The sequence below is a fragment of the Schistocerca piceifrons genome, chromosome 2, assembly GCF_021461385.2.
Source record: "Schistocerca piceifrons isolate TAMUIC-IGC-003096 chromosome 2, iqSchPice1.1, whole genome shotgun sequence".
Classification (NCBI taxonomy): domain Eukaryota; kingdom Metazoa; phylum Arthropoda; class Insecta; order Orthoptera; family Acrididae; genus Schistocerca; species Schistocerca piceifrons.
Genome location: NC_060139.1, coordinates 476,514,394 through 476,539,256, shown reverse-complemented (window position 1 = coordinate 476,539,256; position 24,863 = coordinate 476,514,394). Strand labels below are relative to the sequence as shown.

The window sequence follows — 24,863 nt, the reverse complement described above, 5'->3', positions numbered from 1 at the left end:
AAGTAGTTTCTTCTGTTGTTCCTTGGTAATATCTGGTGAGAGTTGAGCTATAAGATCGTGTCTCGTAGTGAAAGTGCTAATTTTGCCCACAGACTTGGTATGGGAGGTTTCTATGATGCTCAGCTGTTCTTCAATTAACAGCTCAGCGTTTGCTATGCACATGCGTCTTGGTGGAAGAATCTGTGGTTCTCGGCAACAGTCTTCCTAGCACTGATTGCATGAATGACCACTTCATCCAGCACACAGTCTGCACACACAGTATCTCATCTCGTCTAGCATAACCTTTGATCGACCACAATCTATAATTGCCTGAGAAGCTTTCAAAATGTCCCATCTGAGAATGACGTCATGACTTCACTCATGTAAGATGATGAATTCTAAGGGCTGTGTATGGCCACTTATACCCGCACGAATGACACATCTTCCTGTAGGTTTTACATATTTTCCGTTAGCCACCTTCAGCAGAGATGTTTTGTTGTCGACAAATCTTTTTGCAACTGGCGGTGGTATTTCTTCGAAATGACTGAATATGAAGCTCCAGAGTCCACAAGAGCTTGGGCTGGTCAACCATCCATGAGGATATTGACATAGTTTCCTATCATTTTTATAGTGTTTGACAGCGGAGGATTTTTCTCTTTGGTGGCCTCACCTCCAGGGAACGTCACACCCTTTAGTTTTCCAGGTTGCGGCGGCTAGGTGACCAGCTGGAGCTTTTAAACGGTGATGGAGACCTTGATCGGCATCTTGGGAAGTGTCCTATCCAGCGGCTAGCTTGCGGCGATGGTGACCTACATTGTCCTGCACCTACATCTTGTTCATCTTTGTCGTTGTGGAGTTGGCGTCGGCTAAGATCGGTCTGCTTTCTTCTGGCACGGGCGTCATCAAATACCCGCCGCCTTTCTCGACAATAGCGCACCACATGTCCCTGTCAACCACAGTGGAGACATACTGGTTGGTTATCCTGGGTCCTCCAGACGTCCATCTTCCTTGGTGACCAAACAGGTTCCTCATGCGGCATTGTAGGAACATAACTCCGTCTGGGTCTCTACTTTTTCACCGTTTTAAAAAAAAGGAAGGACAAGAGATTGAGTTCAATGTCTGAAGGACAAGAGATTGAGTTCAATGTCTGTTCCACTTCCTCCCTTATGAACTCTTGAAGCATCTCAGTTTTTTGCTCACCGTGCAATCCAAGTGCCTTCTGAACTTTCTCTCTCACTATCTGACGAAAAACACTTATGAAATCAGTTGCTTCCTCCATCACAGATATTGATACGACTTTTGGAAGCCATTCAAACTTCTTGCATGTAATCCTTGTTAGATCATTGTCTCAGTATACTGGCACCATTTCATGAAGTCTTCTGCTGTCGAAAGCACCTTCAGAAGTAGGGCTTGGTACATGTCCTCAGCAACACCATTCATGAGATGTGCAACCTTATCTTCCTCCTTCATTCTAAGATTCACTATTTTACACAGCTCCAAGATGTGTTGCATGTAGGATGCTGTAGTTTCTCCTGGACACTGTGCCCTGCACTTTAATTTATCTTCAACCTTGCACTTCTGTTGTGTGTCTCTGAAATACTTGTGCAGTTCTGCCTGGAATACTTCCCAGCTTGTGAACTTCTCATTGTTCTCATACCATTTGCTTGGCAGTGCCCTCCAAGTAGAAAAATACGTTAGCCAAACACACAGTGTCATCCCATTTTTTAAATTTGGCTATACGCTCTTATACCTTCAGCCACTTTTTTGGATCTTGGCCATCATTGCCAGAGAACACGAAAGGATGTCTCATGTGGTGGCACACAGTTGTTGTCATCGTAACATGCTCTTTTTCTTCTGTCTCCGATAGATTACGATCTGTTGAATATGCCTAGAACTCGGGTTTCTCGCTACGTAAATGGCGGCTCTGTCATGGCCTGATGGGAGCCACTGTGTCGTCGATAATGTGCGCTATCACAAGTTCCAATACCCAACGCCTCCACCAGAATAATATCATGTAGAAGAAGGTTTATTCAGCACTTGCACATACAAGAGTGCGGAGCGATCTGCCTCCAGCCAGAACACATACCCTTATATATACAGCTACAGAACATTCCGTTATAATGATTCTTGACATTTGTGGATACTTCTAGAATGTACTCGAACCAAATATAGAAATTATAGAAAATTGTACAGTCTGGGTGAGTTTTGAACTCGCGACCCTTCATGCAACAGGTTAGTATCATAAACACTACACCACAGTGATACCCGGCCTCTTCTGCGACAATATATCATACCCAAAGATTATTTTCAGGCAATGTTTTCATTTTTTTATTTCATTTTATATGTCCTGTAGAAGCAAATTGAGGAGCAACTCTCAAAGGTCATGGAACTTGTCAGTACATTAAATTACAACATAAAGTAGTAACAGATAAAATAAAATGTTTATGAATCCAAAAAAGACAAACCATAAGTTTAAGTAAATGCAATCAACAATATTAAACAGGAATCAGCTTAATTTTTTTGATGAGCTCCTCAACAGAATAGGAGGAGTGAGCCATGTGGAAACTGCAGTTTCGATTTGAGAGTGCGTGGATTACTGCTAAGATCTTTGAATTCTTGTGATAGCTTATTGCAAATGGTTGCAGCATTATACTGTACACCTTTCCGCACAAGAGTCATGGAACTGCTATCCAAATGCAGATTGGCTTTCCGCATAGTATTAACTGAGTGAAAGTTGCTAATTCTTTGGAATAAGCTGATCTTGTTAACAAGAAATAACAATAAAGAATATATACAGAGGGATCCAAAAAAATGTATCCATAGTTGAAAAGTCCGTAACTGCGAACTAATTGATAGAGTTGTCTCATTTTTTATGAAAGAGTAGCTTAAAGTCCAACTTGAAGATATCACTGTAGGTGTTCGAAATAGTCACCATTAACATCCACACACAAATGATGCTGCTGAACTGCAGCACGAACTACTGACTGCAATGTGTTCAGTTTGATATTTGCACATGAATGTGCGATGGATTCTCGTACTTCCCAGTGTGCGTGGCTTTTGTCGATAAACGACGTCCTTTAGTGTTCCCCACAGGTAAAAGTCCAGAGGAGTTAGGTCTGGGGAACTTGGTGGATACTTCACAGCACCTGGCCTATCCATCTTCCTGGTAGATCTTCGTTGAGATACGCCCTAACACGATTTTGGTAGTGGGCTGAGGCACCATCTTGTTGAAAGTAAACTCTTCCGTCTCCATACAAGTCTCACATGGCAGGTAAAATGGATGTCTGAAGCTTCTGAAGGTACACCTCACCGGTAACTGTGTTGTCAAAGAAGAATGGCCCAATCGAGCCCTGGTAAGACAACCCACATGACACATTTACTCCTGGCACATTCACGGCTTTGTCTACATGGACGTTCGGATTTTCGGCGGCCCAGTAAATGCAATTGTGGCGATTTACTGTACCATTGGGTTTGAACTGTGCCTCATCAGACCACACAATCGTCTCTGCAAACTTTACTTTGTTAGTAAACCACTTGCAATACTCCATTCTATGATCTGGGTCATCCTCGTTCGTTGCGTGTAACAGTCGTGGGATGTAGCACTTCCACTTTGCTGTCTTCAAAATTCGCCGAACACTTGAGTGACTCACTCCAGTTTCACAGGCACACTGTCTCACAGACTTCTGTGATGAGTGGGTGAATTGCTGTAACACACAACAGGAGTTAGCTGGACTTGTTACTGTTATAGGTCATCCAGATCGTTGTTTGTGTACATCTTTATCACAGCCTTCGGCTTCAGATTTGTCTGGAATGCGACGAATTGTTAAACGTGTCGGTGGCTCTGTTTGATACTCATTGCCATTGCTGTTGAACCTCATTAATGTTTTCGTACTTAAAATACCACTTCAAAACAGACTTCCTTTCTGTGAATGTAAGCCTTGCGCCAGCCATGTTTACTTTAGTAACTAGGTGCAACTGAGATCAAAACACTGACTATCTGGCGACTGTCATCTGTCAAAACAGAACAATGCAATGCAATGCTTGTGTGGCGATTGCCGGAACTACAAACTATTACACTACCAAAGATGAGACAACTCCATCAATCAGTTTGCCAGTTATGGACTTTTAAACAGTGGATACATTTATTGAGAGGCCAATGTCAGAATACCCAGACTAATAAACAAGGATCGACAAGAGGTTCATGGACTTAAACCACTTATTGCCCGAACTTCCCATTTCTGAGCCAAAAATATCCTTTGAGAATGGAAAGAGTTACCCCAAAATGCAATACCATACATAATAAGCGAATGAAAGTAACCAAAGTAGACTACTTTTTGTGTCGAACTATCACTTACTTCAGATACTGTTTGAATACTAAAAATGGCAGCATTAAGTCTTTGAACAAGATTCTGAATGTGGGCTACCCACGACAGTGTACGGTCTATCTGAACACCTAGAAATTTGAAGTGTTCAGTTTCACTAATCAAATGGCCATTCTGTGAAATTAAAACGTTGAATTTTGTTGAAGTTAGAAACTGTAAAAACTGAGTCTTACTATGATTTAGTGTTACTTTATTTTCTACAAGCCATGAATTAATGTGAAACAATGCCAGTGTTGCACACATCATCCTTTACTACCAAGCTAGTGTCATCAGTAAACAGAAATCTAGTACTGGAGGGCATATCATTTATATAAATAAGGAACAGGAGTGGCCCCAGCACAGATGCCTGGGGCATCCCCCATTTGACCGTGCCCCACACAGACCTCACCTCATACCCAATCACAACACTGTGGGTATTGATCTTCTGCTGTCTGTTGTTAAAGTAAGAAGTGAACCAAGTGTGAGCTACTCCCTGGATTCCTTAATGGTCCAACTTCCGGAGCATAATGTTTTTTGACTAACACAATCAAATGCCTTAGTTAAACCTAAAACGATTGTAGTGTTTGAAACCTTTTGTTTAATCCATCCAGTACCTCACAGAGAAATGAGAATATAGCATTTTCATTTGTTAAACCACTTCTAAAACCCAACTGTGCATTTGATGGCAAATTCTGTGAAATAAAATGATCAAATATCTTTACATACACAGCCTTTTCAATAACTTTAGCAAACACAGATGGCAAAAAAGAAGTCTAAAATTGTATACATTATCCCTTTCTCCCTTTTTATAAAGTGGTTTTACTATTTGAGTGCTTTAATCATTCAGGAAACTGATCATTCTTAAAGGGAAAATTACAAATATGGCTAAGTACAGGGCTAACATGTGCAGCACAGTACTTTAATATTCTTATATCCATGAGAGTCTTTAGTTTTCAGTGATTTAATTATTGACCCAATGTCCCCCTTGTCAGTGTCACAGAGGAGTATTTCAGACATCAGTCTCGGAAAGGCATCTTCTGAGGGAGTTATATGATTCTCTGTAGAAACTAAATTTGTGTTTATTTCCCCAGCAATGCTCAGAAAGTGATTGTTAAGTGCTACGCGTATATCTGAAATATTTTTACTACAAACTGACTTCATACTGTCGATCTAATGCTGCTGACTAGACACTTCCTTCACTGATGTAGGATAGTACAGTGTTCCATGTCCTGCTAAGAGGAAAATCTTTCTCTTTCTTAATCAAATTGTTATAGCCACTGTTCCAGAAAACAGGAAGCATCACAGTCCTGTCATATTTCATCCTGTGTCTCTTACTGAAGTGATGTCCTGCTCCAGCCAATTTTTCAAGCTGTTGTAGCCTCGTGTGTGTACCACACACCTGACCTGAAATGTGTGAAGTGAAAGACTGATGTAAGCCTTCTCACATTGACACGGTATTGTTATATGCCAAATCATCTTTAATAGAGTCGAGTAGTGCCCTAATCTTTGAATGTGGTCGGAACACACACTTAAGGTTAAACTCCTTAAAATTCTTCCAGTCTTAAATAATATGCCTCCAGTATGCCCCAAGAAATAAGGCTACAGATCTATGCTCTCCATGCACCTCTGGGGAGGGGGATTGCAAACTCCAGTGCTGAATAAATTTGCTTGTCATTGTATCAGTTTTCCTTAAACACAGCAATTAAATGTGCAGGTTCCTGGGGTAAATTGTCCGCATCGGATATGGCATATGCTCAACTTTCCAGAGTCCCAAGGACGCCATTGCATGGGTACGATGGTTTCAACTCATAGCATGCAGATACCAATTGGTGTGTGTCAGATTTCTGTGAACACTATGTCCCAGGGTACTATTGTTTTTTTGTGAGCCATAATGCCCAAAGATTAAACCCTCTCACCTCACTCGACCTCCATAATAAATTTAATGGTGGAACGAAAACAGTTAAAGTGTTCCAAAAATCTGTTGAGAGCCATGAGGCCATTCTGTCGGTCTTCAGCCCAGCATTAAATTTATCATGGAGTTTGAGAGTGTTGAGAGGCTTCCATTTTTGGACGTTGTAGTTTACAAAAAACATGGTGGTATCCTGGGACACAGTTTTCACCAAAAGCTGACAAGCACCAGTTGATATCTGCATACTAAGAGCTGCTGTCCACTGTCCCAGTGCAGTGGCGTCCTTAAGACTGATGAAAACAGCTTAATGCAGAATCTTGCACATTTGATGGGCATATTTAAGAAAAATGGATATACCGAGAAGCAGATTCATCAAGAGTATGGAGTTCAGACCATCCCTGGAGGTGTATATATGTGGCCTTTATTGTTTGGTGCAGGGGACATATCATTTAAGACTGGTAGAATTTTAAGCAGTTTTAACATTAAGAATGTGTTCTGTCTATCTTCCAAGATTAGGACACAACTTGGCTCAGTCACAGATGATTTGGGACTTACGAAGCATGGCACATATAAAACTCTGTGTCAGTATGAGAAGGCTTACATCAGCTGTTCGATTTGCACAGTTGTGGACAGGTGTGTGGTACATTACCATCACATGAAGCTACAGCCCCCTGAAAAAGTGGCGATAGCAGAACATTGCTTGAATGAGGGACATGGAATGAAATTTGAGGAGACTTTAATACTCCCAGTTTTTTGGAACAGTGTTTATAAAGAGACAGTTGAAATGAAGGTGGTAGACAATTTGTTTAGTAGAGACAATGATTTTCCTCTTAGCAGGATGTGGAATCCTGTACTATACTGCATCAAAAAACAATGTTCTTCGATGTGGCCAGTGTGCATCATGTCTGAGAATAATCTCTGAGTGTGATATATTGTTGCTGATAGTGTTCTACTGTGGTGGCACCAGCAGCCCAGTCTTGGAGGGCAGCAAATGAGGAGGGGGGGGGGGGGGGGCAAATGCGCAGTGTACTGTATGGAGGCTTATAAAGGATGGTGGCAGTTTGCGGCCTTGGCATCAGTTTTCAATGCTACTCAGCAGCAGCAGCAGTGTTCACCTGAAGATTGTGGACAACGGATCACCAGAATATTGAGTCATGTTGATTTTAGGATCCACTAAACTGTCTAGAATTATTATGCCGGGAAAGCTCATGAAGTCACAACTTCTGTGTGGTTTAGAAAGTAGGAGAGGAGGTACTAGCAGAAGTAAAGCTGTGAGGATGGGTGGTGAGTCATGCTTGGATAGCTCGGTCACTAGAGTACTTGCCCACAAAAGGCAAAGGCGCCAGCTAATCCTGGTCCAGCACACCTCTTTAATCTGCCAGGGAGTTTCAAGTCAGTGCACACTCCATTGCAGAGTGAAAAGTCATTTGGGAAATTGCAACTTCTTCATAAGATTAGTAGAAAAAGTAGTCAAAAGGTAAAAGGAAGGTACCAGTTATTGTCTGTGTATAATTTTACAATATGTGTTACTATTCACAGTCATAGTGCAATAACATGGAGTAAGTTACAGTTACTGCAATTTATGCATCCATGCATTAAGATTCCTTGAGTTGATGAATCCCCCGTCATCATAATTTCTATCCTATACACCATTGACTTACTTCTTTGTGTGTTAATGGAATTCTATTAACCACATGAGTAACATAGTTATTTAAAGTTGTATTAGGTAACTACAGGGATGTGAACCATTCATGACCAATGCTCTTCACTTGAGTCATTCAGCCATGACTCATGACTGGCCCTCACAGCTTTATTTCTGTCAGTACAGCCCTCTAATTTCCAGATGTCACAGAAGCTCTCCTGCATATCTTACTGGACTAGTACTCCTGGGAGAATGTATATTGTGGAGAAAAGCCTTAGCCACCGTCTAGGGGTTATTTCTAAAATGAATCTTTCATTGTGCAGCTTAATGTGCACGGTTTAAAATTTCCTAAAATGTGTTCTGCTGAGCGTCTGTGAAGTTTGAAAAGTAGAGCAGAGGCACTGATAGAACTGATGCTGTGAGTACAGATCATAAGTTGATACAGAGTTGCTATAGGCAATTGCATTGTCCATGAAAGGCGAGGTTTTTGGTTTGAGTTCTAGTTTTGTTAGATTTTTACAGGTTTTGTTTTTCAGTCCTTTTTGGACCTAGAATTGTCCTGGAACGTAATTGCCTTTCAGATCGAGGAATACTTTATTGTGTAAAAGGTGTAAAGTCATGCCACAGTTTGAATTGAATGTTAAATTGTAGGTCCTCACATTCTTGCTGGTATCAGGCAGTTCATAGTGCAGAATAATACCATCCAAGTGTAAAATCCCAGTTAATGTGGCTGCTTGACGTCAGGTTAATGATCACTTTTCTTTACAGATAGTGAAAAGACAAATTTTCAGCAACTGTTTTAAAGGGGGGGGGGGGAGGAGGAGGAGTTTAATGTACATGAAATATTTTTACATTTACATACATAACCCACCAAGGCTGTGTACCAGTACGTGACGGGGGACATGTAGTGCTATTACTTGGTATATTCTTTCCTGTTACACTCGTAACAAATGTGAAATGGTTGCCTGTGATCCTTTGTACTAGCTGTAACCTTTTTTACCTTCTCATTACAGTTCTTATGTGGGATGTATGCTGGAGGCAGTATAATTATTATACTGTCTACAGCAAATGTTTGTTCTCATAATTTTCTCAGTAATGTTGTGCACGAGAAAAGTTATCTTCTCTCAATGTATCTAGTCTGAATTACTTAGATATTTTACTTTAATACATCCTGGTAGGGATCCCAAATAAGCAAATAGTATTCAATAATGGGTTGCACAAGTGTTCCCTACTTTGCTTTATAGATGAACTTCACTTTCCCAGAATTTTTCAAATAAACCAAAGACAACCATTTGCTTTCATTGCAAAAGGTCTTATATGTTTGTTCCATTTCCTGTTATTTCGTATCTTCAGATCATTAATACTTTATTCAAACACTGCAGGAATGTTTCTTCTTAATTGTATGAGGTGTATTCCAAAACTAAGGTCTGGTGACCTATATTTAGTTGATGGTTGGTCTGAATGAAGTTTCACTCATGTAGCAATGTCTACCGACTGTTTAGGAAACTACTGCTGTGTTTTTTGATGTATTAGTAATTTGCCAGTTGGTGAGAGCAGATCACAATGGCAGGGACAGTTATAGATCTTGCCAGTTGTGAAGTGGTGAAGTGTGCAGTGTATTATATTTTTACTGGCAAAAGGATCTTCAGCTGCTCAAATCCACCCTGAACTCTGCCTAATGTATAAACCTGAAATAATGAGTGACAAACAAGTCTGAAAATGGTTTTGAGAATTTCAAAATTGCTGCACAAATGTTTACCATGACCAATGGAGTGGCAGACCCAGTGTTCAGGCAGATGATATTGTTGATCAACTACACCAAAAACTTCTAAATGATTGGCAGGTGACTGTTAGTGGTCTGGCTAATGAATTTGAAAATGTTGCTCGGCCCTCAGTTTACAGGATTGTCACTGAGTAGCTTGTATGCCACAAATTGTGTGTGAGATTGGTTCCAAAGACTGGTTTGATGCAGCTCTCCAAACTACTGTATCATGTGCGAGCCTCTTCCTTTCCAAATAACTACTGCAGCCTACATCCTTCTGCATCTAGCTACTGCATTCATCTCGTATTGTCTTCCTGTATGATTTTTGCCTCCCACACGTCCCTCCAGTACTGATTACAAATAGCAAAGAAAGCATAGTGCATGACAGTTTTTGAAGCACTGTAGACGAAGTGGAGATGATTTGTTTTCCCACATTTTTGTGCGCAATGAGACATGGATATGGTACACCAGCACAGAATCGAAACAAAGCTCAGTGCAGTGTTGCCATTTGACTTTGCCCAAACCAAAAAAGTTGAAACAACCTCCGTTCTCAAATCAAAAAATAATGGTTCCTTTTTTTTGGAATGAAAAGGACATCCTTTTGATTGATTGATTTTCATGGGTCATTATTCAACAATTACACCTGATGTATACTGTGAAACATCAACCAAACTGAGATGCGTGATCAAAAATCGACACTGTGGGTAATTGTCATCTGATATAATCATCCTTCATGAAAACACACCCCTGCACACCACCCCAAAAAGCAAGGAGAAGATTCAAGATTTTCATTATGATCTTTTTGAACACTCTCTGTAAAGTCCGAAGTGACTATTTCTTGTCATTATGTGTGAAAAAGTGGCTGGGTGGACAATGATTTCGAAACGACTTGCATTACCATCTGCTTCAATTCCCAGGTGGCAGACTTGTGTGCAGAAAGGTTAAAGAAGCTGGTGCAGCATTATGGAAAGTGTGTAGATATGATCACCAATTATGTGGAAAAGTAAAGCAGAGACGTAGTAAAATATTACTGTAAATAAAAACTTTTCTCATGAGCTTATTTTTCTTTATGACCAAATCAACCTTAGTATTGACATATGGCTTGTATTAACTTACATTTATTCGAGTTCTACACAAGCCACCATTTATTACACCAAATATAAATTTTGGCAAAGTCATCCTGTTGTGGCCTTAGTCGAAAGACTGGTTTGATGCAGCTCTCCAAACTACTATATTATGCGCGAGCTTCATCATCTCCAGATAACTACTGCAACCTACATCGTTCTGCATCTGGCTACTGCCGGATAACTACTGGAACCTACATCCTTCTGCATCTGGCTACAGCATACATCTCACGTGGTCTTCCTTGTCTTCCTTTATGATTTTTACGCACAGCACTTCCTTCCAGTACTAAATTGGTGATCCTTTGATGCCTCCGAATGTTTTCTATCAACCAATTCCTTCTTTTGGTCAAGTTGTGCCACAGATTTCTTGTCTCCCCAAATCTATTCAGTACGATCTCATAAGTTACATGATCCACCCACCTAATCTTCTGCCACTTCTCTTGCATCACAATCAAAAGCTTCTATTATCTTCTTGTCTAAACAGTTTATCACACTTGTTTCCTTCCATACATGGCTCCACTCTAGACAGATACGTTCAGAAAAAACCACTCTGTCTGAACAGGTCTCGAAAGACCTCACTGTACTGACCAACTGGCGTGTCATCCTTAGCCCACAGGCATCACTGGATGCAGATATGGAGGGGCATGAGGTCAGCAAACTGATTTCCTGGCCGTTGTCAGTTTACGAGACTGGAGCCACTACTTTCATTCCAGTAGCTCCTACGTTTGCCTCACAAGGACTGTTGAGCACCCCACTTGCCAACAGTGCTTGGCAGACTGGACGGTCAGGCATCCAGGTGCTAGCCAAGCTCGACAGTGCTTAACTTCGGTGATCTGATGGGGACCAGTGTTATCACTGTGGTAAGGCTGTTGGCAAAGGTGCAATTCACAGATCATAAAATACATTGAACTTTATCCTAGCCTCCTTGTCATTCAACACATTCCTTCAGTGTGTAGGAAGTGCATAAACTCCTGGAGGAGGAGGAGGGGCGGGGGTGAATTTTGTTAGTGTACAAAGCATTTGTGCACCACCTACTACACTTGTTCATTGAATTGAAATTTCTTTCCTCCCATTGCCTCTTTAAGTGGTCCAAACATGTGGTAATCACTTGGGGTTAGGTCTGGTGAGTATGACGGAAGTGGCCGAGTATCAGAATGCATTTCATTGATGGTTGCAAGTCTTGCATGGATGGTATGAGGCTGAGCATTGTCATTTTGCAAAATGACACCTGTAATTCACCTGTAATCAGAAGTCCATGTCTCTTTGATCTTATTGCAGGGTGGAGCTAATTTTTTAACATATTGGAATATGACATATTGTTGATGATGTTTCCCCTAGTCATTTAGCATTCCAAGATAAAGCGTGGTTCATCCAGAAAGAGAATCAGAAAAAAAACTGCTTTGGTTTTGGTGATAAGGGATGGAACCATTCCTTGCTTGCTCTCTTAGTTTCGGGTTGGTGGTAGTGTACCCACATTTCAACTCCTGTGAGGATTCTTACGAAGAAGCCATCAGCTCCTGCTTCAGAGTGGCACAAAAGTTATTCACTGATGTCAATGTGTCACACTTTCAGTTCTGTAGTTAGCTGCCTTGGTACCCATCTTGCAGACACTTTGCAAAACTTAAGCTCTTGGTAAATGGTGTGATGTGCTGAGCCATGACTAATGTTCAGATTTGCACCTCTTTCATTCACCGTTACATGGCAATTTTCCATCACAGTGACTTCAACTCTTGTGGTAGACTGGTGTCAGTTGTTTTCAGAATAAATTATGCAAGTAGGACTAATGACAATTTTAAATTGTAATTACAGTTTCAAATTAAACTGGAAACAAATGTTGAATCAGTTTTGTATATTAATTCTAATTATGACAAAATGAATTAGGTTTATAGATTTACCATTTTTGATTTGTTTGATCATGGCATGAATTTAATGAGAGTATTGATTCTACAGTATGTGAGGGATACAGATGCAGTGACCAGTTCCATTACAGTAACCCCCTGTGAATTTTGTAAGTGTGAATATGCAAACAAAATTCTGATACCAAAATGATTTAACTGCCCAAAGGTCAAATTTTGAAAAGAGTAAAAAAATTTTAAAAAGTTTATGATGCATACAGTTGTTGTATGTGCAATAAGACAGAGCTAACGTGATCAGCGTAAATTTGAATTGGCATATTGGATAAATATAGGCAGACCGAAGTGACAAATGAAAATCTGTAGCGAGGCCAGAATTTGAATGTGGGGTTCCTGCTCACTAGGCAGATGTGCTAACCACTCTGCCACCCTGGCACAGTGGCTTTGCACAACTGCACCAACTATCCTAGCATGAATCCCTCCTCAATCCAAATTCCTATTAATGCCTCAGCCCACTGGCATTCCCCGCAAACTTGGAACAGCATTGCAGAGGCTCTCCAACTGTATTGGAATAGCACCTCAGCAAAGTCTCTCTGCTGTGGTGGCATAGTGATTAGCATATCTGCCTAGTGTGCTGGAGACCCAGGTTCAAATCCCACCCTTGGTACAAATTCTCATTTGTCGAATTAGTCCACATGTGAGCATCGTAGATGTTTGAGGCTTGGAAAATGTCTTTGGAACCATGTAGTTTCATTTGATTTAAGCACCGGTGCCTGGATTTCAGTCAGGATCCCCCATTCCAGTCGATGCTGATGTGCTATTCCAATACAGTTGGAGAGCCATTGCTATGCTGTTGGAGTTGAGGGGGGATATCAGTGGGCAGAGGTGTGAATGGGAACTTGGATTGAGGAGGGAGGCATGCTAGAGTAGTCGGTGCTGCTGTGCAAAGCTGGTGGCATAGTGGTTAACGCTTCTGCCCAGTGAGCAGGAGACCTGAGTTTGAATCCCCGCCTTGGTACAAATTTTCATTTGTCACTTCAGTTTGCAGATATAAATCATAGAATTTTGAGACTTAAAAGGTCTGTGGAACTGTGTAGTTTCATTTGATAATGAATAAAATTCACATCTAACGAACTCATTGAAAAATTTTAACTTCGATGACAAAATTATTACTAGTACCATACAAGAAGAAAAATTAAGCTTGAATTATCTGAATCAAAATATTTTCAGAGAGACTTGTGCACAAGTATTTCCATCAAAATATGCAGCAATTAGCGTACACAAAATTCACATACACAGAATAGTTTTCATGCATTTTCAAACACTATAACATATTAATATCGTTGTTATTCTTATTAAACACCATATTAATCACGTCAGGTAACATAACTATTAGCTGTGAATTTACTGCAGCAAGTAAGTGCATGAAAATTAACTCACTCTAATCAATTATACAGCATTCCATAGTAGAACAACGTAAAACAAACAAAACTGATTATTGGCAAACACAAAAGCACAATTAAAATAACATACCAGGTTATATTTTCCATTTCCATTTGGAGATAAGATTTTTAGGCAAAGTCTCATTGTATAAAAACTGTGTATAAGAGAAAAATGGTTTCACATAATTTTCGTTCTTTTTGTAAAATTTAGAAAAGTAATTTCAAATGTCCTCCTTCAGTTTTAGTCACACCTCATTTTTTTTGAAAAATAATCATAACTCTTGCATGCATTCTGATGGTATAAATCAGTGGTCAGTAAATTACAAATATTTTCCCAACTTATTTTTCTGCTGTTTTCCATTATTGCTATTGCCCTACGACATATTTTATCGCAAAAGTCCTTAGATGTTCTCAATTTAACTTGCTCTCAGCCATCAGCACCACAGTAATTACATAATGAAATCTCAACATATTTCCAAACACAATCATCTACTCATTGACAAAAATTAATGTTACACATGTCAAAATACATTTCCCTGACATTGACTATCTTTATCTTGTGAATCGTCTTCAAAATCGACATCACAGCATTATCAAAAACATCATTGTTATGTCATCATCCAGAGCATCATCTGTAGCATCTCTACGCAAGGGCACCTGCGTGAGGGTTGTTGTTTTTTTTTTTTTTTTTGTGGGGGGGGGGGGGGGGGGGCTAGACCTGGGTGTTGGGGTGTGGAGTATCATTGATAATTGGAAGACAATCTGCAGTTTGTAAGCAGCTGTAAAAAGTGTCATTTCTAACTGTTAAAAATCTGTGTAAAACCAATTTTTAAATCATTGTCTTGAAAGAAAAACACCTGAGTACACTATTGTTTTCCCCTTTCCCTGAGAGCTAGGCCCCCCTTGCCCCTGAGTATGAATGCCCGTATGCCCGTGCCTCTACCATCACTTTTTTCTCAACGTCCCACAAAATCCTACTTCAATATAAAGTCACAATATAATTCTCAACCTAGCAGTTTCATATTAAACAAACTGTCTTCATTATAGTGTATCATCATTCACTGTATTATCTATGACAGTACATTGTTCACAATTTCTCAAAATGTTATCACCATTAATAAAGTTGACCTTAAACATTACTTTCAGCTCTCACTTATTTTTAGAATTTTCCTTATCTGTGAGGTCTGGAAAAAAGTTGTCTTTCTAAAATGTCATTTATAGCACACTATCATTGGGGCACTTACTTAAAAGTTGCTATTATACCCGAAATTTCATGTCAAAAGCTTTTACTTATAATCAGATTAGTTTTTCTTTTTTTTTTTTTAAAGAAACTCATTTCTTAGGGAACAATTCATATCTTGACTGTAACACTAAAGTGTGACGTCAGTGACTACTCAGTCTGATTCATCTTATACTTACTTTATCTAATTAAATTTTTCCAAACAGATTCAGATTCCCACAAATATTGTGTAGCAAATCTCCTATTATATTGAAAGTCATATACAAACATTCTGATTAAACAAGAAAGCCCAGAAATCCAAAAATATAAAAAATAACATAATTTATACAAAATATTTACTCTTCATTGATTGTATGGCACAAAATTCATTTCAAAGTAGTATAGTATTTTTCAAATGTATCCAAAATTAGTTACAAAAGCATAATGATGTTGCAAACTGCATTAAAATAATAACAACACACCTTCCAATGCTACTATACAGCAAAAAACATGAAATAAATCTAATGCAAAATCCGTAGGTAATATTTACAAGTAAGCTGCATATTTCGCTTTACATTAATATGGTGTTTTTCAAAAAGAGACAAAATTTACCCACAAACCTTTCATAACAAACAGATGAATGAAAATACATAGTACACTTAAGATTATTTCATGCAAAGAATATTCTTCATCAAAAATAACAAAATATGTGTATTTTTCAGAGAAGAATCCTTTTTCAAAGTACAGTTCATATTTTTATTTTGTAAATTTTAATTTCCACATCTCAAGTACCTTTCACTGTAAAATACATTTTGCGTACAATTTTTGGTTTCTACTTTGGTTTGATGACATTATTCTTGTCATATAACTATTCAGTTAAATTATTATTCTACATACCTCTGGACTTGCATGTTTGTAAATTCAGCTAATCGAAAAATTTGCTTTTTCTCTTGTCTCAGATTTTTCATTAATTATTTTCTCTAATTACAAATGCTTCACCATGACTTCATACCACATGATTTCATAAACATAATTTACTACCATACATGACACTAGTCCCTAACCACTTTCTTCCTCACAAATCATCATATTTATCCACTACATCTCAATATTATCATTGTTTTTTCATCATGTTCATTTGATTGAAGTTTCTCATAATGAGAGGGGGGGGGGGGGGGGGAGAGAGAGAGAGAGAGTGTGTGTGTGTGTGTGTGTGTGTGTGTGTGTGTGTGTGTGTGTGTGTGTCTCTAAACCACATTTAAAACTATTTTCTATTGACCTGTTCTGACAGGTAAAACTGTCATTTTCAGATCTGTATCACATTTGAAACTGATTTCTGTTCCCATGTTTCGTTGGGCAAGATCTTCAGATCTTTAAAAACTTTTTTGAGTGTAAATTTTTGTCCATTGTGCATTCATTACTTGTGCCATATTAACATTTTAGTAGAAAGTATATTGCATGTTCCACACAGATTTTCCAATAGTAAAATTACAAACATGTTTGTCATAACTAAAAATATAGGCAGCTAAAATGCTCCTTATGGAACTAGGCATTTCTACATATGTAGCACCCATTTGAGGCTTTTCAGTTGTTAAAAATCCATAATATATAGTAAAAGTGTACTTTTATTTCAGTTACACTATGTATTTTAAGTGAGGAGGTTCCACTTGTCATGTAAATGTAAACATTGACATAAGTGTGCACCTTACTGTATAGTGCAGATTATAACAACTGACTACGTATGCAGACATACCAAGTTCCGGAAGGTGCATTTAGCTGTCTATATTTTTACTTGTGACAAACTTGTTTGTAATTTTGTTTTTGACAAACGTGTGGAATGTGCAATATACTCTCCACTAAACTATTAACATGGTATGAGTAATGAACAAACAGTGGAAAATGATGTACAAACAAAAAGAATTTTTAAAGATCTGAAGATGACAGTCTTACCCGTCGAAACAGATCAATAAAAAATAGTTTTGAACATGATTTTGGTTGTAAAAAATTTCTTTAATAACAATAATAAAGCCGTATCATATTTCCATTTATCCTCTCTTCTCTCAACATATTTTCCTAACCTTACAACCTAATAGTTGTACATAGAAATATTGCTTCACTGTGGCTAATTAATGACTTTGTGGCAAATTTATTTCCTAAAACCATTGCACTAATGAATGATGACAATGAAATTAAACTTAAATTTCTTTTAATTGATGGGGCAGCTAAGTATAAAACATATTTTTACAATTTGATGCAGCCTTAAGATGAATGTCATTTATGGATAAAGTTTAAATTGACATTAATATGTGTTTTGTTACATTTTTATTCACACGTTAAACAAAGAAACCCTGCATGTCAATGGCTGCTACTTATTTTATGTTTCACTAAAGCATCATTGTCTGCTGCCACTTCCCAAGCACTGCTGATTCGAAGAGAAGCTTTTAAATTCCAGTATGTCAGTGACTTTCTGTGGGCAGAATTTGCACTCTTCGTTGTGGAAATTTTTTTTTCACACAAACATATAGATCCACACATTGACATAATCGTAGCTGCAAACTTGTGCAGTTGTTATTTATGTTGGAGAAAATGATTCTTAAAGAATTATTTTATTAGAAATTTATTACTCAACTGCCTGTCGCTCTATAGGTTTATAAATTCTGAATATAGCTAGATGCCCTCCACTAAAACTACTGCGAACTTAACATGTTGCCATTCCTCTGAAGATAATGTAGAGTTTGCGCTTCCCTGGCACTACATAATGTCTGTCAACCACATTTTACTGTGAGTACTCACTACCCAGGTGGTGAGTGAGTGTGAGTGCTTGTGTTTACCTAGCTACATCCTGAATAGCCCTGGTATACATCTGAGTAAAAAAATTCAAAGTCCACATTACAAATAAAATAAGACAACAAATAAGATAATAAAATAATTTGTTCACTTCTAAACACAAATTTGTATGCAAATAATTATTTTCCTTAAAACACAATTAAAGTTTTTCAGATTTAACTAATAATCCGAAATGCCTTTAGGTTCTCAGTAAGAGACAAAATATTTCTATGTTACTTTTGCTTTGTGTACAGCTCATCAACTGTTGTAAATGTTTTATTACTTGCAGCATTACTACAAACAGGTATGCTTTTGTTTCTATATTGACCACAACTCTGGTACATTGACCACCAGTCGAGCTGCAGTTGACCACAAATTATAAAAGTATTTTGGAAAAAGACTTGTTTGAAAATGTCAAATATTTCTATCCTCACAGTGTTTGCACATTAAGGGTTATGCACAGTCTTTAAAAACTAAGTTGGAAGGCCTGTTTTCACTGTACAATGCAGGTAGAGTTTCTTTTTTTACATCCCACACAAATTTCACTCTGTCATCAATCCAATTGACGACAGGTAAACTCTTTATACTCTCTGCAGCAAAACTGTTTAATCAGAGTTGCACGTTTGCGAAATCATCTTGAACACAAACTTTAGTTTTGATTGACTCTTCAGTTAAAGCTGTTGGTGGTAAAATTATTGTTTTATTTGCTTTTACTACTTGTCTTACTTGTGAGATGCTGTGCAGATTGTTCAACCAATTGTTCTATTGTTCTCAAAGTATTCTTCATTTCTTTATTTTCAACCTGAATAGCTCTTAAAACATTTCTCATGTCTTGATAATGATCTTTTATAATTATTTATACATCCCAAATGTTCCCTCTGTCATTTTTGAAATGACAGAGGGAATCACACACAAAGTAAAAATAAGGAAAATAATCACTTTGTTCTTAAATTCCACATGTTGGTCTGCTGCTGTTGAACAAATCAAAAATTGGATATTGTTTATCATAATTATCGTCTGTCACTTCTGATGTTCAGCAGGCATCAATCCATCCGTGATTTCAGTGGTGTTGCTTTTTAATTTGTCACTGAGAAGAATGCCCACATTTTCACAAACTGCTCCTCTGTTATTAACAACAATCAATAATTCCTCTTGTGCTGTTTTTAGATATATTAATACTAAGTGTTGGCAATTATTTCAAACACGATGGAAGTTCAAAATAGTAATTAAATTTAAAATATGCTTCGCTGATTCTTGTTGATCTTCGTCAAACTCTGCCTCCTTGGAGTAATCAGTGTTGTCTAGGAATATGATTGGGTCAGTTCTTGGAAAATGAAACTGCTGCATAGTGAAATTTTATCCTTCCTTTTATATTCTTTGAGTCATATTTAAGGAAAGTGTCTTAAATTGGTTTCCATTCTGTAGTATGTTCACATCAACTCGTGCCGTAGTACACTAACCTCTTAACTTCTAACTACTACTAACTCGCAAGTTGACAAGTACAAATGTAAAAACGGTACAGTTCAGCAAATATGTCTTGCCCAAAGTTTTCAGGGTAAATTACACAAATAGGAATAATGACTATAATTTTAAATTATAATTACAATTCATGATTGAATTGGAAATGTCTTGTCAGTTTTAGGTATTAGTTCTGCTTACGAAAAAAATTGAGAGTGAATTAGGTTTTTAGATACAATTTTGATTCAGTTCATGTCATGAATGTAATGTGTGTATCGTATACTATGATATGTGAAAGTGATTGGAGCACTGATTAGTTCAATTACAGCCTGCGTGATTGGTTTGTCATTTGTTCTGTTTGTAGAAAGAGCGAACTGTAATTTGCGTGAGCAGTGCAGTCTGAATTCATGATGTTTTATGGGCAGAAGTTTTTTTATGAAGAAAACTCATTCATTTGGAAGTTAAAATATGCTCAAGCATTCTGCCACAGACTGATATTACGGTTAATTGTCGTGGGAGTGGTACAGTCATTGTTTCTACACACTAGTCTACCAATTCAATAGCTTGACTAACCATCTTGTTTTGCAGAGGTGCCAACATAAATGTCATTGCTAGAACTGCAACTTGATTATTTATGTTGGCGTAAGTGCATCAGACTGAAGCCATCTTTTGTGGATCTTAATTCTGTGGATAATGTCTTTAACTTGAGCATTAATTTATTTGATTTATGTGAACATTGTCCAATTTGATGAATAAGAAAGAAAGAATGATTTGTATTTAACATTCCATTGACGATATCATTTGAGGTGGAGTACAAGCTGCATCCTTTCCAAAGTAGCTGTCCTAACATCTACATCTGTATCCATACTCTACACACCACTGTTAAGTGAATGATAGATGTTACTTTCCATTGTATCAGTTATTAGGACAGCTTCTTGTTCCATTCACTTACAAAGAATGGGAAGAATGTTTAAATGCCTCTTTGCACACTGTAAATAATTAAACTTGTCTAATGATCCCTGCAAGAGCAATTTGCAGCAGTTTTTAGTGTGTTCCTAAATCAATTATTTAAAGCTGGTTCTTGAAATTTTGTAAATAGGCTTTCTCATGTTAGTCCACATCTATCCTCAGGTGTCTGCCAGTTCATTTGCTTCAGCCTCTCTGTGACACTCTTGCATGGGTCAGACAAATCTGTGCCCGTTTGTACTGCCCTATCTGTATGTGTTAAATATCCCCTTTTTTAGTCCATTTTTGTACAGGCCCCTCACACTTGAACAATATTCTAGGATAGGTCACAAGAGTGATTTGTAGCCAATTACCGTTATAGACTAACTGCATTTCCCCAGTATTCTGCCAGTGAACCGAAGGCTGCAACCTGCTTTACCTACAATTGAACGAATGTGATTGTTTCATTTTGTATCCCTACAAGGAGTAGGTATTCTTCTGAGTTGACCAATTCCAGTTGTGACTTGTTGTCCTTTAGTCATAGGATACTTCGGTTTTTTGCTTTGTGAAGTGCACAGTTTTAAATTTTTGAACATTTAAAGCAAGTCGCTAATATTTGTACCACTTTGAAAACTTGTCAAGATCCATTTGAATCTTTGTGGAGCTTTTTTCAGCAAGAACTTCATTATAGAGAACTGTGTCATCTGTGAAAAGTCTGTGGTTACTTAATAACTGTTTTCCCCTTGTACCTTCCCAAATGCAATTTCTTCACTGTGATTCCTGATTGATTTTGGCATCTTGATAGCTGCTTAACTCTGTGCAGTCGGAGGTATTTCTATTGTTTCTTGTACCAGTATATCTTTAAGCTTACATTACAGTTATTTGCTGTTAAAATATATTGCATATATCTGTGCACTGTATTCATATGATATGTATTCCCAGACTGAAATTTTGTTTGATTGTTTTTCAGGGAAAATTATTGATTGGACATAACATGCTGCTTGACATATGCTTGATTATCAATCAGTTTTGTACAGAACTGCCAGAATCTTATCTTGAGTTCAAGCAAATTGTTTCTTTTTTATTCCCAAGGTGAGAAATGAATTTGCAATTTGTATACCAGTTTAAGTACAGTAAACACAAAACCCAACATATAATTTGTACTGGGTGGATATCTAACAAAAAATTTACTCCTGGTTTTCATATTGATGGTGATTGTGAATGGTGATTGTGAATGGTGATTGTGAATGGTGATTGTGATGGTAGAGGTAGAGGTAGAGAGGTGTGAGGGTTATGATAAGTTATCTGATGAATTTCTGTACTGGCAGTTTTCCACATTTGGTTTTGCTTTTGCTTCTGCCTGGAAACTGGTTTCTGAGATGAAAATATGTTTTAATAGGTAACAACATTAGTTTGTTCTAAAATCTCTGACAGACAAATTTTTAGAATGGCTGTGTGGTTTGAGAGACTATGGTGATCAAGAAATAAGAGGCTATGCAATTCACTGGGAAAGTGGTAAGGAAGCGATACTTCACACAGTGTAGAACGAAGATATGCATGTGTGAAATTTGAAGAGAACAGAACAGCAATCTAATCACTGAACTAGTGTCTAGAGAGATTGAAGATGTTGGTAGCTAAGAAGTTATATCCATTAATGTGCTAGGTGCAGAACCAAGAGTAGTGTTCATATGAGTAAGGAGTGATTATGGATTACCGGTTTAATGCAGTGAAATATGCTGACAATGCATTGGTACATCATTTATACACGTGATGATAAATTACTCAAATATGTTACAAACTTTTCACATTTGAATAAGAGTGTGAGTTTGAGAGAGACAGCTATAGAAAATGAGCTGGGACTACATAATATTTTATTATCAAAGACATCACTTGTGGGTTTGGAATGTTAATGTAGACAGTACAGAGAGATATAATAATTAACACTGTAAAATATGACCCAGCCCAAATGCTATAATTTAGCGGTATAGTTGTTTTTATAATTCACGATTTCACAGACAAATCATTTCCTTTGAATTGTAAGTCATTTCATATTTGGTGCATGAAATGTAACAGAGGATGAATTGATAGTTTGTTACAGTGTTGTTGTTGTTGTTGTTGTGATCTTCAATCCTGAGACTGGTTCGATGCAGCTCTCCATGCTACTCTATCCTGTGCAAGCTTTTTCATCTCCCAGTACCTACTGCAACCTACATCCTTCTGAATCTGCTTAGTGTATTCATCTCTTGGTCTCCCTCTACGATTTTTATCCTCCACGCTGCCCTCCAATACTAAACTGGTGATCCCTTGATGCCTCAGAACATGTCCTACCAACCGATCCCTTCTTCTGGTCAAGTTGTGCCACAAACTTCTCTTCTCCCCAATCCTATTCAATACTTCCTCATTAGTTATGTGATCTACCCATCTAATCTTCAGCATTCTTCTGTAGCACCACATTTCAAAAGCTTCTACTGTCTTCTTGTCCAAACTATTTATTGTCAATGTTTCACACTCCATACAAATACTTTCAGAAATGACTTCCTGACACTTAAATCGATACTGGATGTTAACAAATTTCTCTTCTTCAGAAACGCTTTCCTTGCCATTGCCAGCCTACATTTTATATCCTCTCTACTTCGACCATCATCAGTTATTTTGCTCCCTAAATAGCAAAACTCCTTTACTACTTTAAGTGTCTCATTTCCTAATCTAATCCCCTCAGCATCACCTGATTTAATTTGACTACATTCCATTATCCTCGTTTTGCTATTGTTGATGTTCATCTTATATCCTCCTTTCAAGACACTGTCCATTCCGTTCAACTGCTCTTCCAAGTCCTTTGCTGTCTCTGACAGAATTACAATGTCATCGGCGAACCTCAAAGTTGTTACTTCTTCTCCCTGAATTTTAATACCTACTCCGAATTTTTCTTTTGTTTCCTTTACTGCTTGCTCAATATACAGATTGAATAACATCGGGGAGAGACTACAACCCTGTCTCACTCCTTTCCCAACCACTGCTTCCCTTTCATGCCCCTCGACTCTTATAACTGCCATCTGGTTTCTGTACAAATTGTAAATAGCCTTTCGCTCCCTGTATTTTACCCCTGCCACCTTTAGAATTTGAAAGAGAGTATTCCAGTCAACATTGTCAAAAGCTTTCTCTACGTCTACAAATGCTAGAAACGTAGGTTTGCCTTTCCTTAATCTTTCTTCTAAGATAAGTCGTAAGGTCAGTATTGCCTCACGTGTTCCAGTGTTTCTACGGAATCCAAACTGGTCTTCCCCGAGGTTGGCTTCTACTAGTTTTTCCATTCGTCTGTAAAGAATTCGTGTTAGTATTTTGCAGCTGTGACTTATTAAGCTGATAGTTCGGTAATTTTCACATCTGTCAACGCCTGCTTTCTTTGGGATTGGAATTATTATATTCTTCTTGAAGTCTGAGGGTATTTCGCCTGTTTCATACATCTTGCTCACCAGATGGTAGAGTTTTGTCAGGACTGGCTCTCCCACGGCCGTCAGTAGTTCCAATGGAATGTTGTCTACTCCGGGGGCCTTGTTTCGGCTCAGGTCTTTCAGTGCTCTGTCGAACTCTTCACGCAGTATCATATCTCCCATTTCATCTTCATCTACATCCTCTTCCATTTCCATAATATTGTCCTCAAGTGCATCGCCCTCGTATAGACCCTCTATATACTCCTTCCACCTTTCTGCTTTCCCTTCTTTGCTTAGAACTGGGTTTCCATCTAAGCTCTTGATATTCATACAAGTCGTTCTCTTATCTCCAAAGGTCTCTTTAATTTTCCTGTAGGCGGTATCTATCTTACCCCTAATGAGATAAGCCTCTACATCCTTACATTTGTCCTCTAGCCATCCCTGCTTAGCCATTTTGCACTTCCTGTCGATCTCATTTTTGAGACGTTTGTATTCCTTTTTGCCTGTTTCACTTACTGCATTTTTATATTTTCTCCTTTCATCAATTAAATTCAATATTTCTTCTGTTACCCAAGGATTTCTACTAGCCCTCGTCTTTTTACCTACTTGATCCTCTGCTGCCTTCACTACTTCATCCCTCAAAGCTACCCATTCTTCTTCTACTGTATTTATTTCCCCCATTCCTGTCAATTGTTCCCTTATGCTCTCCCTGAATCTCTGTACAACCTCTGGTTCTTTTAGTTTATCCAGGTCCCATCTCCTTAAATTCCCACCTTTTTGCAGTTTCTTCAGTTTTAATCTACAGGTCATAACCAATAGATTGTGGTCAGAGTCCACATCTGCCCCTGGAAATGTCTTACAATTTAAAACCTGGTTCCTAAATCTCTGTCTTACCATTATATAATCTATCTG

The 24,863-nt window shown here is 38.1% G+C and overlaps 1 protein-coding gene across 2 annotated transcripts in view; it reads left to right on the top strand.

Moving 5' to 3' along the window:
• Positions 1–24,863, top strand: part of LOC124777982 (poly(A)-specific ribonuclease PARN-like) — a 269,719-nt gene that overhangs the window by 60,351 nt on the left and 184,505 nt on the right. For both annotated transcript variants that reach the window (XM_047253551.1, XM_047253550.1), the window contains exon 6: positions 21,491–21,612. In XM_047253551.1, the coding sequence (XP_047109507.1) occupies positions 21,491–21,612 (122 nt within the window). The remainder of the gene's footprint in view (positions 1–21,490; positions 21,613–24,863) is intronic.